Here is a 13,356-nt window from a genome sequence, read left to right on the forward strand (position 1 = left end):
TTCCTAAGCTCAGCCACAGTAACTTGTTACTTGCCTGCATCAGGTGTGGCAAGAATTAACCCAAGATGGATATTTTCCTAGAGCAGTTTGTACAAAAAGCAAGAGATTTGGCTGTTGGTGTTACTTGGGGGAAAGTTAAAGATGATGTATGTATGTTGTGTAGTTCAAAAGTTGTGAAAATTAATGATTTTCGTTGAAAATCCACGATGGCCCCAAATGACCCCCATGGCACATGTTTTTATGCCTCCGCCACGAAGTGGTGCCGGAGGCATTATGTTTTCGGGTTGTCCGTCCGTCCGTCCGTCCTTCCGTCCGTCCGTCCGTCCGTCTTTCCGTCCGTCCGTAATGAATTTTGTGGACAAGGTAACTATCAAAACCTGTTGAGGTATCCTAATGAAACTTGGCATGTATGTGTATTAGGGGGTGAAGTTGTGCCTATCAACTTTTGGGTGCACGTGCTCAAGGTCAAAGGTCAAAAGGTCAAGGTCAAATACATAAAATTTCACTATTTCCACCATATCTATGCAATGCCAGAAGATATTTTCTTGAAACTTAGTGTATACATGTACTACCCAATTTAGATTCTCTGGTGAAAGTTTGGGTCATGAGGTCAAAGGTCAAAGGTCAAAAGGTCACGTAAAAGTATTAAAACTTCTTTTTTTTTCTCTGTAAATTGGAAAATTGTTCAAGGTATCTTCATGGAACATACATTGTAGTATATATATGTACTGACTGGCAGTGATTATCTAGAGAATGTAGGTTCATGGGGTCAAAGGTCAGGGGTCAAAGGTCAAGTGCAACACTTCAAAATTTTACTATTTCCCTCATGTTCATGCAATGCCTGCAGGATTATTATTTTTTTTTTTTACACTTGGTGTATGCATGTGTAACCTAATAGAAATTCTCTGGAGAGTTTTTTTTTTCTTTGTCTTTTTTTTTTGCCTCAAAGTTCAAAAGGTCAAAGATCAAGTGAAAGTGCTGAACTAACTTTTCCTCCATATCTCAGAAGTGGCTCAATTTATCGTGAAACTTACAGCATATTTATGCATGTTCTACCTGAAAGTGATTACTAGTATCTTATGAATTTTAGGGTCAAAGGCCAGATGAACATGGTAACAATTTACTATTCAGTACAGAAATTGCACTTTTTCTCCATACCGGTACCATGAAAATTACTCAATGCATAAATGTATGAATGGGTCAAAGTCAAGTTAAAGTCCTTAGATCCCCAAATACATGCTCTCCTATTCATCCAATTAAACCAAGGTCAAGGAAGGTGAACATTCAACACATTTGTGACAAACTTGTCATTTCAATATTTTGCCAGTTTTGTGAAAATGTAATCACACATTGTCCACATGTACTATCTAGACCTATTAGGAAAATCATGCATTATGGCGGAGGCATACCAGTCGCCATAGCGACATTTCTAGTTGATTTTGGAACAAAACAAAAAATCATTAACTAGACACTCTGTAAGGGTTACAAAAAAGTAAATAAAAAAAAAATGTGTTCAGAGGGTGCATAGGGACCCCCATTCCTACCAGACTGAATACGTGATACGCTGTTAACGTATATCACTTAAAAAGAAAGGAAGATTCCGTGCAGATACAAAAGGTTGAAAATACAATAGATTGAAAATCCAAGATGGCCACCAGTGACCCCCATGGGACATGTTTTTGACTTGGGAACAAAAAAAAAAAATCATTAACTTAGACACTCTAAGGGTTTACAAAAAAAGTAAGTTAAAAAAAAAATGTGTTCAGAGGGTGCATGGGGACCCCCCATCCGTACCACACTAATTAGGTGACACGCTGTTATATCACTTCAAAAGAAAGGAAGATTCCTACCAATCACAATAGGTGATACACTGTTAGCATATCACCTAAAAAGGAAGATTTCATGCAGATACAATTGGTGATACAGTGCAATGGTCACCGCTTAATCAGGATAGGTCAGGAGACAAGTTTTTCTCCCGTTTAAGCGAGGCTAATGCTTTAACGGTGCCTGGTATTAGCCCATGCAAACCATACAATATGAAGCCCAGTATGTGGGCATTACACTATTAAAACCATGTACAGTTATTAAACCCACTGATAACCACAGCAACAAGTGCACACATGCTACAACATGAACACACCAAACAGCAATAAAAAAAGACAAGTATAGTCTCACAATTTTGGCAAATGCATCATCGGAACAAACCTTTGTTCATTCAAAGATGGCCCTTCCCTTTTACATTCCTTCCCAAATAGCACAGAACATGATATATTCCACCAGAATGACAAGACTATTGTAAATCTATAACATATCTGTGATATTTGAAGGTTGTTAGCCGTTAAAATTCAAATAATGCACCAAACGCTCACCACAACGTATTCTGCGTACTAGGCACAGCTGCATACATAAATCCTCCTGTGGTTGTAATATGATACTTATACTTCGAACAACAGATATGCATTGTCAGAAAAGAAGAATTCACGGCGCTAGTGTACTTTCACACCTGTTTGTCAAACGACCTCCAAACAACCACAAACTCACCCTGGTTTTTCAGTAACCTAAAATACTTCCATCTGAGTCTCCAAAGTCCACTTTTAGCGTTTACAAGTGTCCGAAAATCGTTGGAAAATCTTGATCGTTGTCGCTGGAATTGCTGCTCAGTGCACAAGCACAATTACGAATTGGTCTGAACTTAGCGACACAGCCGCTTTTTCTATGGTGTCGTTGAAAAGCTAAAATCTGTTTTTTCCTTGTAATTGGCCAAGTTTTCCGTTAGCGGTTGTGGCAAAGTCTTCCGTTAGCGGTTGTAGATTCATGGCAGCGGTTGAGCATGTGTGCAAGTGTATGCTGCCACTTATATCATTCTCTTTCTTTTCTTCTTTTATTTTCAGGTAGAATCTATTCCCCCTTCCTAGAAATGGTATTTTCTTTTTAAAGACACCATAGAAGAACTTGCCGTGGTCACTGTGAGATAGCTACATTCAGATCAATCGCGGTGCTCGCTGCTGTGCTGCCGTGTGTTTTGTACATCGTGCTGCGCTGTCTGCTCCTGTGCAACGCAGTTATCGCTGAGCGAGTAGCTGCGACCAAGATTATTCCGAGAAGTAGATAAATGACAAAATGGTGAAAATTCCATTTCTACTGGACTTGAAATCTCGCTCTGATGCAAGTATTTAGGTTACTGAATAACTACGGTGAGTTTGTGCATGTTTAGAGGTCATTTGACAAACAGGTGCGAAAGTACACTAGCGCCGAATTCACTAGCTTCTCTTACGTTGTTATCAATGGCAAATAACAACACCACTTACATGAACTACATGTACAACTAAGTGCATCACACAGGTCTGTAAAACTAGACTAGTATTTAGATTTGTCATTTTTGCGAAGTTCGCAAAAATTATTCAAATCTTAACGGTCAATTTAACTAAACAAATAAAGACCCTCTTGAGTTCAAAATTTACAGGAGGTTTCCAAATATTGTTTTCTTCAATACCTAAGTATTCTCACCAATTTTTCAAAAATTTGCATGCAAAAGGGATTGGCTGTCTTTAACCCACAAAATAACCCTATTTAGAGTTCACAGTACATACAGTTGTATCAAGTCATGATGTGTATGTTAACAGTATGCACATTACGATAACACTCATTGCAATGCACAAACATTTTTCATGTTCATGCCTCCTTCTTACACTGTCAGTCGCACACAAGCACACACATTACATGCCTATAATATGCACAAATAGGAGGGGGAGAGTATGGGCCACACGTGGGGAAGGTGACTCTCCATATCGCATTGAAGGGATAATATTAGTGCATTGAGTAGAAGCTGACAACGCTCGACACGACCACCTGCACTACTTCCTACTGTGTAACCACGTTCTGTTTAGACTGTGCAATTGGCATTATCTATCTGGAAGTATTACAGCCAAAATTTGTTCCCATAAAGTGGTTCATGGTTCTGATTAAGTGGTGGAAATAACGTGAAAAATTTGTTACTTCAAGTTTTGTTGCGCTTCAGCGGGTTTCCCATTAAAGCAACATTCCCACTATTGTGCAATAAGTTACGAATGCCACGATAGGTCATTTGTAAATGATCCAGGAAGTTTTGTTCAACTCAACTGAAATTTCATGTTTGGATACAAGGTGATGCGAGTCGATACGTGTGGGTACACTCGGATGTGATGTGGTCACGATTGGTCTATTTTAGGCAATACAATTTGTCACAATCTGGTTACCCGTTGTATTACTATCCGACAGGATTGTTCCGATAGGATTGTCCCGATTGAGTCCACGATTGGTACAGATCTAGCACGATCATAACGATCAAGATCCCCGATCTGGTACACGGAGTTATGTTTTGATACCGGTCTACGTTTCAATATGGCTACCGCAAACCAATTGGTTTGTTGAGATAGGATACGATATCTTTCACGATGGAGTTGATTGAAAGCGACCAACATTTGAGACATGATTGGACCCGAATGGGAATATTATAGCCCTGCTGGCAATGGATTTCATTGTTTCCTTAACTTCTGCAGAGTGATTACAATCCACAGCCATTGATGGGTCGACAGGTTGAAGATGATGGCAATGTGACATTTGCAGTATTGCAAAATACTAAATTACGTTATCATTAGATCTAGAGAGGAAGAAGGCGAGCAACACCCAGACCAGCCACAACCTCAGATTGTCTCTCCTCTGAATTATTCTAAAGATATTGACTATTGACAGATTATTTAATCTCTGGCATGCTCACCCCTCCCCCCCCAAAAAAAAAAAACAAAACAAAACAAAACAAAACAGATTAGATCATTGCCCCCTATTCCCCCCCTCAAAAAAAAAAAAAAATAATAATAATGATAATAATAATAAAAATACAAATACAAATACAAAATACAAAATGAAAATACATTCGAGACAAATGTTTGCGCCTTCCTCTGTAATACATGTACAAAATATGGAACAAGAGGATGACATCTTTTGAATGCTAAATATAATATGGTTTAAAGCTGCCATCAGTATAAGAAAGTTGGCCGAATTGATAGTATTGCTTGTGTGTTTAGTTTTATATTCACATATTATGCCTTCTTATTTCAAAATGTCTATCTTGTGGAGGAGGATATTGAAAGTTTGCTTTGGTTTGGCTTGATTTACAGTCAACTTCGGATAACTCGAATTCGTCGGGACTGAAGAAAATGGTTCGAGGTACGCGTACGTACGTCAAATTTTCTTCGACTTATCCGACGTTTATCGATGTTCAACATGGTATCAGTTATAGTGCCTACCCATTGTTTGCATGCTTGTCAATTGGAATTGAATCGACTTTTATATGAATGAATTGAATGAAAATTGGAATTGAAATCACAAATTTCAGAAATGAAGATTTTGGTGGCCCTATCGCGCCACCAAAAAAAGTCGGATGTTTGCCTTTACTTTTGAAAATGAACAGCGGTAACAATCGGCTCTGTAAGATACTAAAATAAATGTCGGATGTTTGCTCATACTTTTGGAAATGAAAAACGATAGAACTCAGCTCCGTATGGTGCTAAAACTAATGTCAGATATTCGATTTTGCGTTCGGAAATGAATAAGGATAACAATTGGCTCCAGAAGACGCTGAAATAAATGTCGAATATTTGCTTTGACGTTCGGAAATGAGAAACAATATTCAACTCCGTACGATGGTTAGATAAGTGTCGGATGTTTTCTTATACTTTCGAAAGGAAATAGTAATAACATTCGGCTCCGGAAGATGTTAAAATAAATGTCAGATGATCGCTTTTATGTTCGGAAGTTGCAGTAATATTCTGCTCCATACGATGCTAAAATAACTGTCTGATGTTTGCTTTTAAATTTCGAAATGAATAACAGTAACATTCCGCTGTGTTCAATGGTAAAATTGATGTTTGATTTTTGCTTTGATGTTCGGAAATGAGTAACAATAACATTCAACTCCTTACGATGATAAATTGAATGCTTGATGATTGCTTTCACGTTCGAAAGTAAATGGCAATATCATTCAGCTCCGGAAGATGCTAACATACATCTCGAATGATTGCTTTTACGTTTGGCATGTTTGGAAGTGAATAGCAGTGACATTCTGCCCAATATGATGCTGAAAAATAACATTGGATATTTGCTATTACATTTCGAAATCAATAGCAGTAACATTCAGCTACGTTTGATGGTAAAATAAACGTCTGATGTCAGCTTCGACGTTAAAAAAATGAAAAACAGTAATATTCGGCTCCGTACGATGATAAAATAATTGTCAGATGATTCATTTCACTTTCGGAAGTGGACAGCAGTAACATTCGGCTCCGTATACGATGATAAAATAAATGTATGTTTGAAATGAATAACGGTAATATTCTGCTTCGTACAATGCAAAAATAAATGACAGATTGTTGCTTTTACATTTGGAAATGATTAACGGTATTAATCCGCTCAGTTAGATGCTGAAACAAATAGCGGATGTTTGCTTTCACATTTGGAAATGGATAAGGATAGCATTCAGCTCCGTAAGATGCTAAAATCAAAGTCGGTTGTTTGCTTTTACATCTAAAATAAGTTAACGGTAATATTCGGCTCCATAAGGTGCTAACAGACTAATGAATGTTGGATGATTGCTTTTACGATAAGAAATGATTAACGGTAACTTTCGGCTCTTTACAATGCTAAAACAAATGTTGGATGCTACCAAATGTCGGCAAATACTCCCACTTTTTCATTTCAAACGTAATTTTTGACCTCCTAAATATATAGGCATCAACTTTTATAATAATCTATATGCCTACATGTATTTGCTAGATCTTAAAACACAGAATAAGATGATTGGATTTTCTATTCATTTGTTTAAGACATGGGCGTCTGTATCACTTTAATAATGCTTTATATTCATTTTTCTATGTTTAGTTGGACCGATTTAGTTTTTCTTATGTTTTTCGCCATTTTTGTGTGTGTGTGTGTCGCCAGTTTTAAATTTCGAGTAAATTTGACCACCAACAAATAAAAATCAGGGATACTGGTGGCCCGATAAAAGTTAGTGTGGAGCCCTGTCTTTTCTATTCTTTATTATGCTCGGCCTATACTTCCACATCATATTCTACAATATTTTCATAATCGCATTGCTGAAAAAAAAATCAGTGCTTGCGTTCTCGGGGAAGAATAACATTATTCGTGAAAGGCAAAAAAAAAAAGTTTTTAAAAAAGGCACTACGCAGGAGATTGATATTTGGACAGTGGACCGTGATTAATGCCAAATATATAACTGACAACACCTACGCAGGTGCGCCACGACGGTTAAGAAATCTACGCGCACGGTATGACTATCATGATCAAGAATTAAAACAGAGTGGTTAAAGAAAAGAAGATGATGGGGCAGAGCGTAGTGCTTTATCGTAAGCACTCCATTGGCAAAGTTGCTCTGACGTGCATACCGTGTAAGTATGTAGGTAGGTGTTGGGGATTTTTCTTGTCAGCTGTGTACCTGGTATTTCTTTGGGCGCGCGATTGTTGTGGTCGGGAATATTTACAGTCGAGTGTGAAAAGATTTGTGACATGTCTTCTTCGGTACTGTCCACGCGCGCTTAATTGGAGATGCTGAGTGATGTTTGCAATTTCGATTCGAGCTACATGCTGGGAAAAACAATAAGTTAATTAAGATCGGGACAGTAGATTTTACTTCAAGGTAACCGAACTTCCAGTTATTTTCTTCGAGCTACGCGAATTTTAATACATGGAAACTCCATAGGAACAATCGGGACTTTCATTTTGCCCCCGAGGTAAGTGATATTCGGCTTATCCGACGTCGAGGTATCCGAAGTTGACTGTATTGTTTTATTTAACAATGTTTACATAACTAGTATACACACAGCACAAAAACTAACTCTCCCTAGTATCAAAGTAATGCCGCTTTTTAAAGGTTTTATGACATACAAATGCATGTTGATTTGTGTTGAATCATGATACCCTCAACATCACTTTTGCGGTGAAACAAATATCTAGAAACATTCCATATATTTCTAAAGATTTTTTCTTCTGTTTTTCTTAAGATTGCTTGGATACGCCCTCAAAAAAAAGCAAAAAAAAAAACCAACTTCCAAAGCAAGATTCTGGTTGTGACCTCATCTGTCAATCATTACTAAAGTACTGATATGTCTAACAAAAGATATTGTAATGCACCTTCCCCTCAACTCAGCATAACTTGCATATTTCTGTGATATGATGTGACTAGTGGAAAAATGAGCAAAGAAAATGGGATTCCATCTGGATTCAAACCCGGGATCTCCCAATGCTTGCCCGATGCTCTACCGAGTTCGAATCCGGGTTCGAATCCCGATGGAATCCCATTTTCTTTGCTCAATTTTCCAATAATAATCTATATTCACTTCTGATCAGTTTTCCTCTGTTTACGTTTGTTACATACTCAAAAAGCTGCATCACTTCGGTGATCCCTCGCATTCATTCCCAAGTTGAATTATCCTTCAGGTTTATGCCAGGTTTAAGTGCGTGCGTGTGTGTCACACACAAAGCGCACTGCTATAGCTTCTGACCATCTGAGCATTGAGAATTTAGGGTTTCTGGGACGAACACTGAACTAGGGCTTTCTACAGCTCAGTCGTTAGAGCAACGGGCTGGCATCCGGAGGTCTCGCGTTCGAATCCCGATGGAATCCCATTTTCTTTGCTCAATTTTCCAATACAGTTGAACCTCTCTTATCCGGCCTCCCTTTATCCGGATCTCTCTATTATACGGACACAATCTCGCCGTGATTTTTTTTTTTTTATTACGGGAGAAAAGAGGGATTCTCAACTCCTTGAGAACTCCTAAACAAACACACATGAATTACATATACTTGATACATTTCTCAATAATTATTGAGGTAAATCATCCCAAGAATTTATAAAAGAAAATGATTTCATTCTTGCAAACACGAACCTCTATTTTGGGGTCTGTTACTGAGTGTAACAATGAAAAGATTGCAGTATACACATTACTACATGTGGTACTACAATGGGCTACATCAGTACCACTGAACTCAGTTCAGTGATCAGTACATGTGTATGTATATGTTTTTATACATATAGTACATGTGTATGTATAAAGCATTGAGTCTCCCGTATCCGGCCAAATCCCTTATCCGGATGAGCCCTGGTCCCGACTTGTCCGGATACGAGAGGTTCAACTGTAATAATTTATATTCATTTCTGGTCAGTTTTCCTCTGTTTACGTTTGTTACATACTCAAAAAGCTGCATCACTTCGGTGATCCCTCGCATTTATCCCAAAGTTGAATTATCCTTTGGGTTTATGCCAGGTTTAAGTGCGTGTGCATGTGTGTCACACACAAAGCGCACTGCTATAGCTTCTGACCATCTGAGCATTGAGAATTTAGGGTTTCTGGGATGAACACTGAACTAGGGCTTTCTATAGCTCAGTCGGTAGAGCACCGGGCTAGCATGTGGAGTTCTCGGGTTCGAATCCCGATGGAATCCCATTTTCTTTGCTCAATTTTCCAGTAATCATTTTTATACTGACATTAGTCAATACGTCATGCAGACATAGTGTTGCCTAGGTTTTCTTGTTTAGTTTTTTTTTTTTCTTTAAAAAGTTATGCCATTTTGATCAGGGAAAACTACTTTTGTGTGTGTGTCTGTATAAAGGTCCTATGATAACAATAATGATGGTAGGCTCCCTATGTATAAATATATGTAACAATTTGTAATAGAACATTAATCTCAAATAATAAACAGTTTAATTAAATATATACCTCAGATAATGCCAATAAAATGCCCATACAATCATGCAATTAATCATTTGGAAATAATTATCTAAAGATGCAGGCTACCACCTTGAGGAATACAAAATATATAGTCTGCGAGTAAAACATGGGAAATGTGCAAAAATGAGCGGAAGGGACTCAACATGATTAGGAAGCATGATTAGATGAGATCCATACGTTTTGTTACAATCCAAGACAATCTAATGCGACGATCACGATAAGAAAATAAGCGTGTTAATCGTAAGAAATTTTTAAACCATCCAATAATTTTCTATGATTAACGCAATTGCCACGATTGACCTCAAGATCTCATCTGATACGATCTGATAAGATCACCACAATTGCTTCAAGATTAAGACCACGATTTTAATCGTGGCGCCAATTGTGATAGTGGGAACACCGCATTAAGGGATTCCCAGTTAACGGGTGAGCACTGTATTGTGTAGGTAATAGCATATCACATAAAAGGAATTTGTACAGATACAGGTGATCCGTGATCATTCATGGATCACCTAATCAATTACATGTACACATACAGTGTACATGTAGATTGCATTTGTAGCAGGGCCTATTTCAATCCAGGCATGAAAAGATGAGTCCTGGCTTTTATCATTATTGTCACTTTTCCTTTCTTTTCTTTTCTTTCTTTTTTGCAGCCATTTGAATGCCAAGTGTTATTGTGAACTTTGTTTTGACTCTGCAATTGTAAGCTTTTTCAAACTTCATATTCAGTTTTTCATTGTCTCTCATTAACATCTTTTTTAGGCACCCTCCCAACCAAAACTGTACTGTCCCTTCAAAGTAACGAAAGAGGATAATTGTTTTGTTTCGTTTTGTTTTGTTTAGTTTGTATCTCCAACTTAGATGACTTAATAATGTATCTGAATATGAGCGATAGAAATCAGGCCACAAGGTGTTTATGATATCTTAAATATTTACCATTGTTTCATAGGTGGAAAAAGACCTCAGATGGAGAGATCTTACAGGATGATGGCAAGCCTGTACTGGAGTTCATTGCCATTCAGAGAGTGGATAACCAACAGTGGGCCATACCTGGGGTGAGTTGTTGGGGACAGCTACATGGAATATATATTTAGATAATTTTTTTTGTGTCAGACAATGAAGCCTACATGTGTTGACATATTATGCAATATGTCTCAACCTTGAAAATGCAATTCCATTAAACTGCTGACTGCTAGTCTCACATACATTGTAAAACTTGTATTTGATTAAACTGCTGACTGTTAGACTCACATGCATTGTAGAACTTGATATAATATCTACTATATATGGCTATGCCAATGGAATTCCTGTAGTTGGATTTGTAAAACGTGTTGTTAGCCCATGCTTATACAACGTGTCCCAGAAAAAACAAAACCGAGATTCATTGTATTTTTGTCGAGCCCACCGGAGGTGAGGGGAGACTAAGGGATTGCCTGCGGCGTCTGTCCGTCCGTCGTCCGTCCGTCCGTCCGTCCATCCGCCGTCCGTCCGTCTGTCCGTCATCTGTCTGTAACGCTATAAAAAACTTGAATAACTCTGTACTCTGGGCTTCAATTTGAATCAAACTTGGAGGGAAGAGTGGTCATACAAAGTTTTACCTTTTACCAAGTATGAAGATCACCTCAAGGTTAAAGGTCACAGGCAGGGGTCAATGAACTTTTAGGGCCCAATGTTAAGTTTTTAGGGCGCGTTTCGATTATGGGCCATAACTTTTGATCCGTATGTGTATTTGTGACCAAACTTGGATGGTAGATGTACCTTGAGGAGTTGATGGTCACCACAAGGTCAAAGGTCACAGGCAGAAGTCAATGAACTTTTAGGGCCCAATGTTACGTTTTTAGGGCGCGTTTCGATTATGGACCATAACTTTTGATACGTAAGTCTATTTGTGACCAAACTTGGATGGTAGATGTACCTTGAGGAGTTGATGGTCACCACAAGGTCAAAGGTCACAGGCAGAAGTCAATGAACTTTTAGGGCCCAATGTTACTTTTTAGGGCACGTTTCGATTATGGGTCATAACTTTTGATCCATAAGTCCGTTTGTGACTAAACTTAGGTGGTAGATGTCCCTCGGGGAGTTGATGGTCACCACATGGTCAAAGGTCACAGGCAGGGGTCAATGAACTTTTAGGGCCCAATGTTAAGTTTTTAGGGTGTGTTTCGATTATGAACCATAACTTTTGATCTGTAAGTCTATTTGTGACCAAACTGAGATGGTAGATGTACCTTGAGGAGTTGATGGTCACCACAAGGTCAAAGGTCACAGACAGGGGTCAATGAACTTTTAGGGCCCAATGTTAAGTTTTTAGGGCGTGTTTTGATTATGTTTCATGACTTTTGATCCATAAGTCTATTTGTGACCAAACTTGGATGGTAGATGTACCTTGGGGAGTTGATGGTCACCACAAGGTCAAAGGTCACAGGCAAGGGTCAATGAACTTTTAGGGCCCAATGTATTGTGCATTTTATTATGACTCCCAACTTTTGATCCATAGGTCCATTTGTGAACAAAATTTTTTTAAAAGGTGTACGTATGTGGGCAAGACACATTACGGCACTTGCCTTTTTTTTTGCGATTATAGTCATAACTATTATTGCTTTATGAGATGTACATGAATGGAAAGATATGCTTCTCCTCTGTCATTTGATGTACAACTCAATGTTCATATTCCACGCATAACTGAGTTAGTACAATAGACAGTAGTGCTACTAAATTTTCATTTGCATGTGCAAATTGCAGCTTTGAGCGAGTTTTTCACATTTTTCCGGCAATCATTTTCCAAAATGAAAATCATAGCCTTAATATCCATCATTTTTTCTTTCATATGAAAGCTCATGCGTAAAAAAAAATATATATATATATAAATTGATTTCACACCTGCTAGAGAAAACTTAATTTCAAAATATACTTTAATTTTACCCTGATAGGAGGATAATTAAAGAGGGAATCATTAAGATTTCCAGACTTTGCATATAACAATGGTTGTCATGCTTCGATGAATTTATACACACGTGTGTATGTGGGGGAGGGGGTAAAGGGATTATTAGAAGAGGTTCGGTTGTGAATAGGGTCTAAAAATAAACTGATGATCATGAGCTTGCCCGACCATGTGGCAGACCACAGAGCAAAGAGTGTTCATTGTAACGGAGTTGGTCTTGTTCTGGGAGCCTGCAGCAACTTTCTGTGACCGATTTGCAAATCGTGATGTTCCTGCGAAGTTAGTGCTTTGGAGAAACATTAGAAAGTATTAGCATGAAGGGACAAGCCTCAATCTCAACAAGGGTCGATCTGGTCGAAGGACTGTCAGATCAGAAGAAAGTGTGGCAGCAGTAAGATGTGGCGTGGAAGACAACCCCCAAGTGTCCATGAGGAGGAATGGGCTGGTGATATCCAATTAGGCTTCATTCCATCGCATTGTTCAGCAAGACATGAGATGGTATCCCTTCAGCAAGATATGAGATGGTATCCCTACAGGATGCTGTGTCTTCATCAGCTCCAGCCTGAAGACCATGCGCGTCATCTGCAGTATTCCAGATGGCTTCTCGATCACGGTGAACGATTTCTGGA

At 38.4% G+C, this 13,356-nt stretch overlaps 1 protein-coding gene across 1 annotated transcript in view; it reads left to right on the plus strand.

Moving 5' to 3' along the window:
* The window catches only part of LOC139721313 (transient receptor potential cation channel subfamily M member-like 2), a 433,859-nt gene that overhangs the window by 380,972 nt on the left and 39,531 nt on the right, over positions 1-13,356 (plus strand). Inside the window, exon 31 of the mRNA XM_071632667.1 lies at positions 10,736-10,841. Within this exon, the coding sequence (XP_071488768.1) occupies positions 10,736-10,841 (106 nt within the window). The remainder of the gene's footprint in view (positions 1-10,735; positions 10,842-13,356) is intronic.

The sequence above is a fragment of the Diadema antillarum genome, unplaced genomic scaffold (genome assembly GCF_040938485.1).
Source record: "Diadema antillarum isolate AM-2024a unplaced genomic scaffold, OU_Dant_1.0 scf00000001, whole genome shotgun sequence".
NCBI classification, from domain to species: domain Eukaryota; kingdom Metazoa; phylum Echinodermata; class Echinoidea; order Diadematoida; family Diadematidae; genus Diadema; species Diadema antillarum.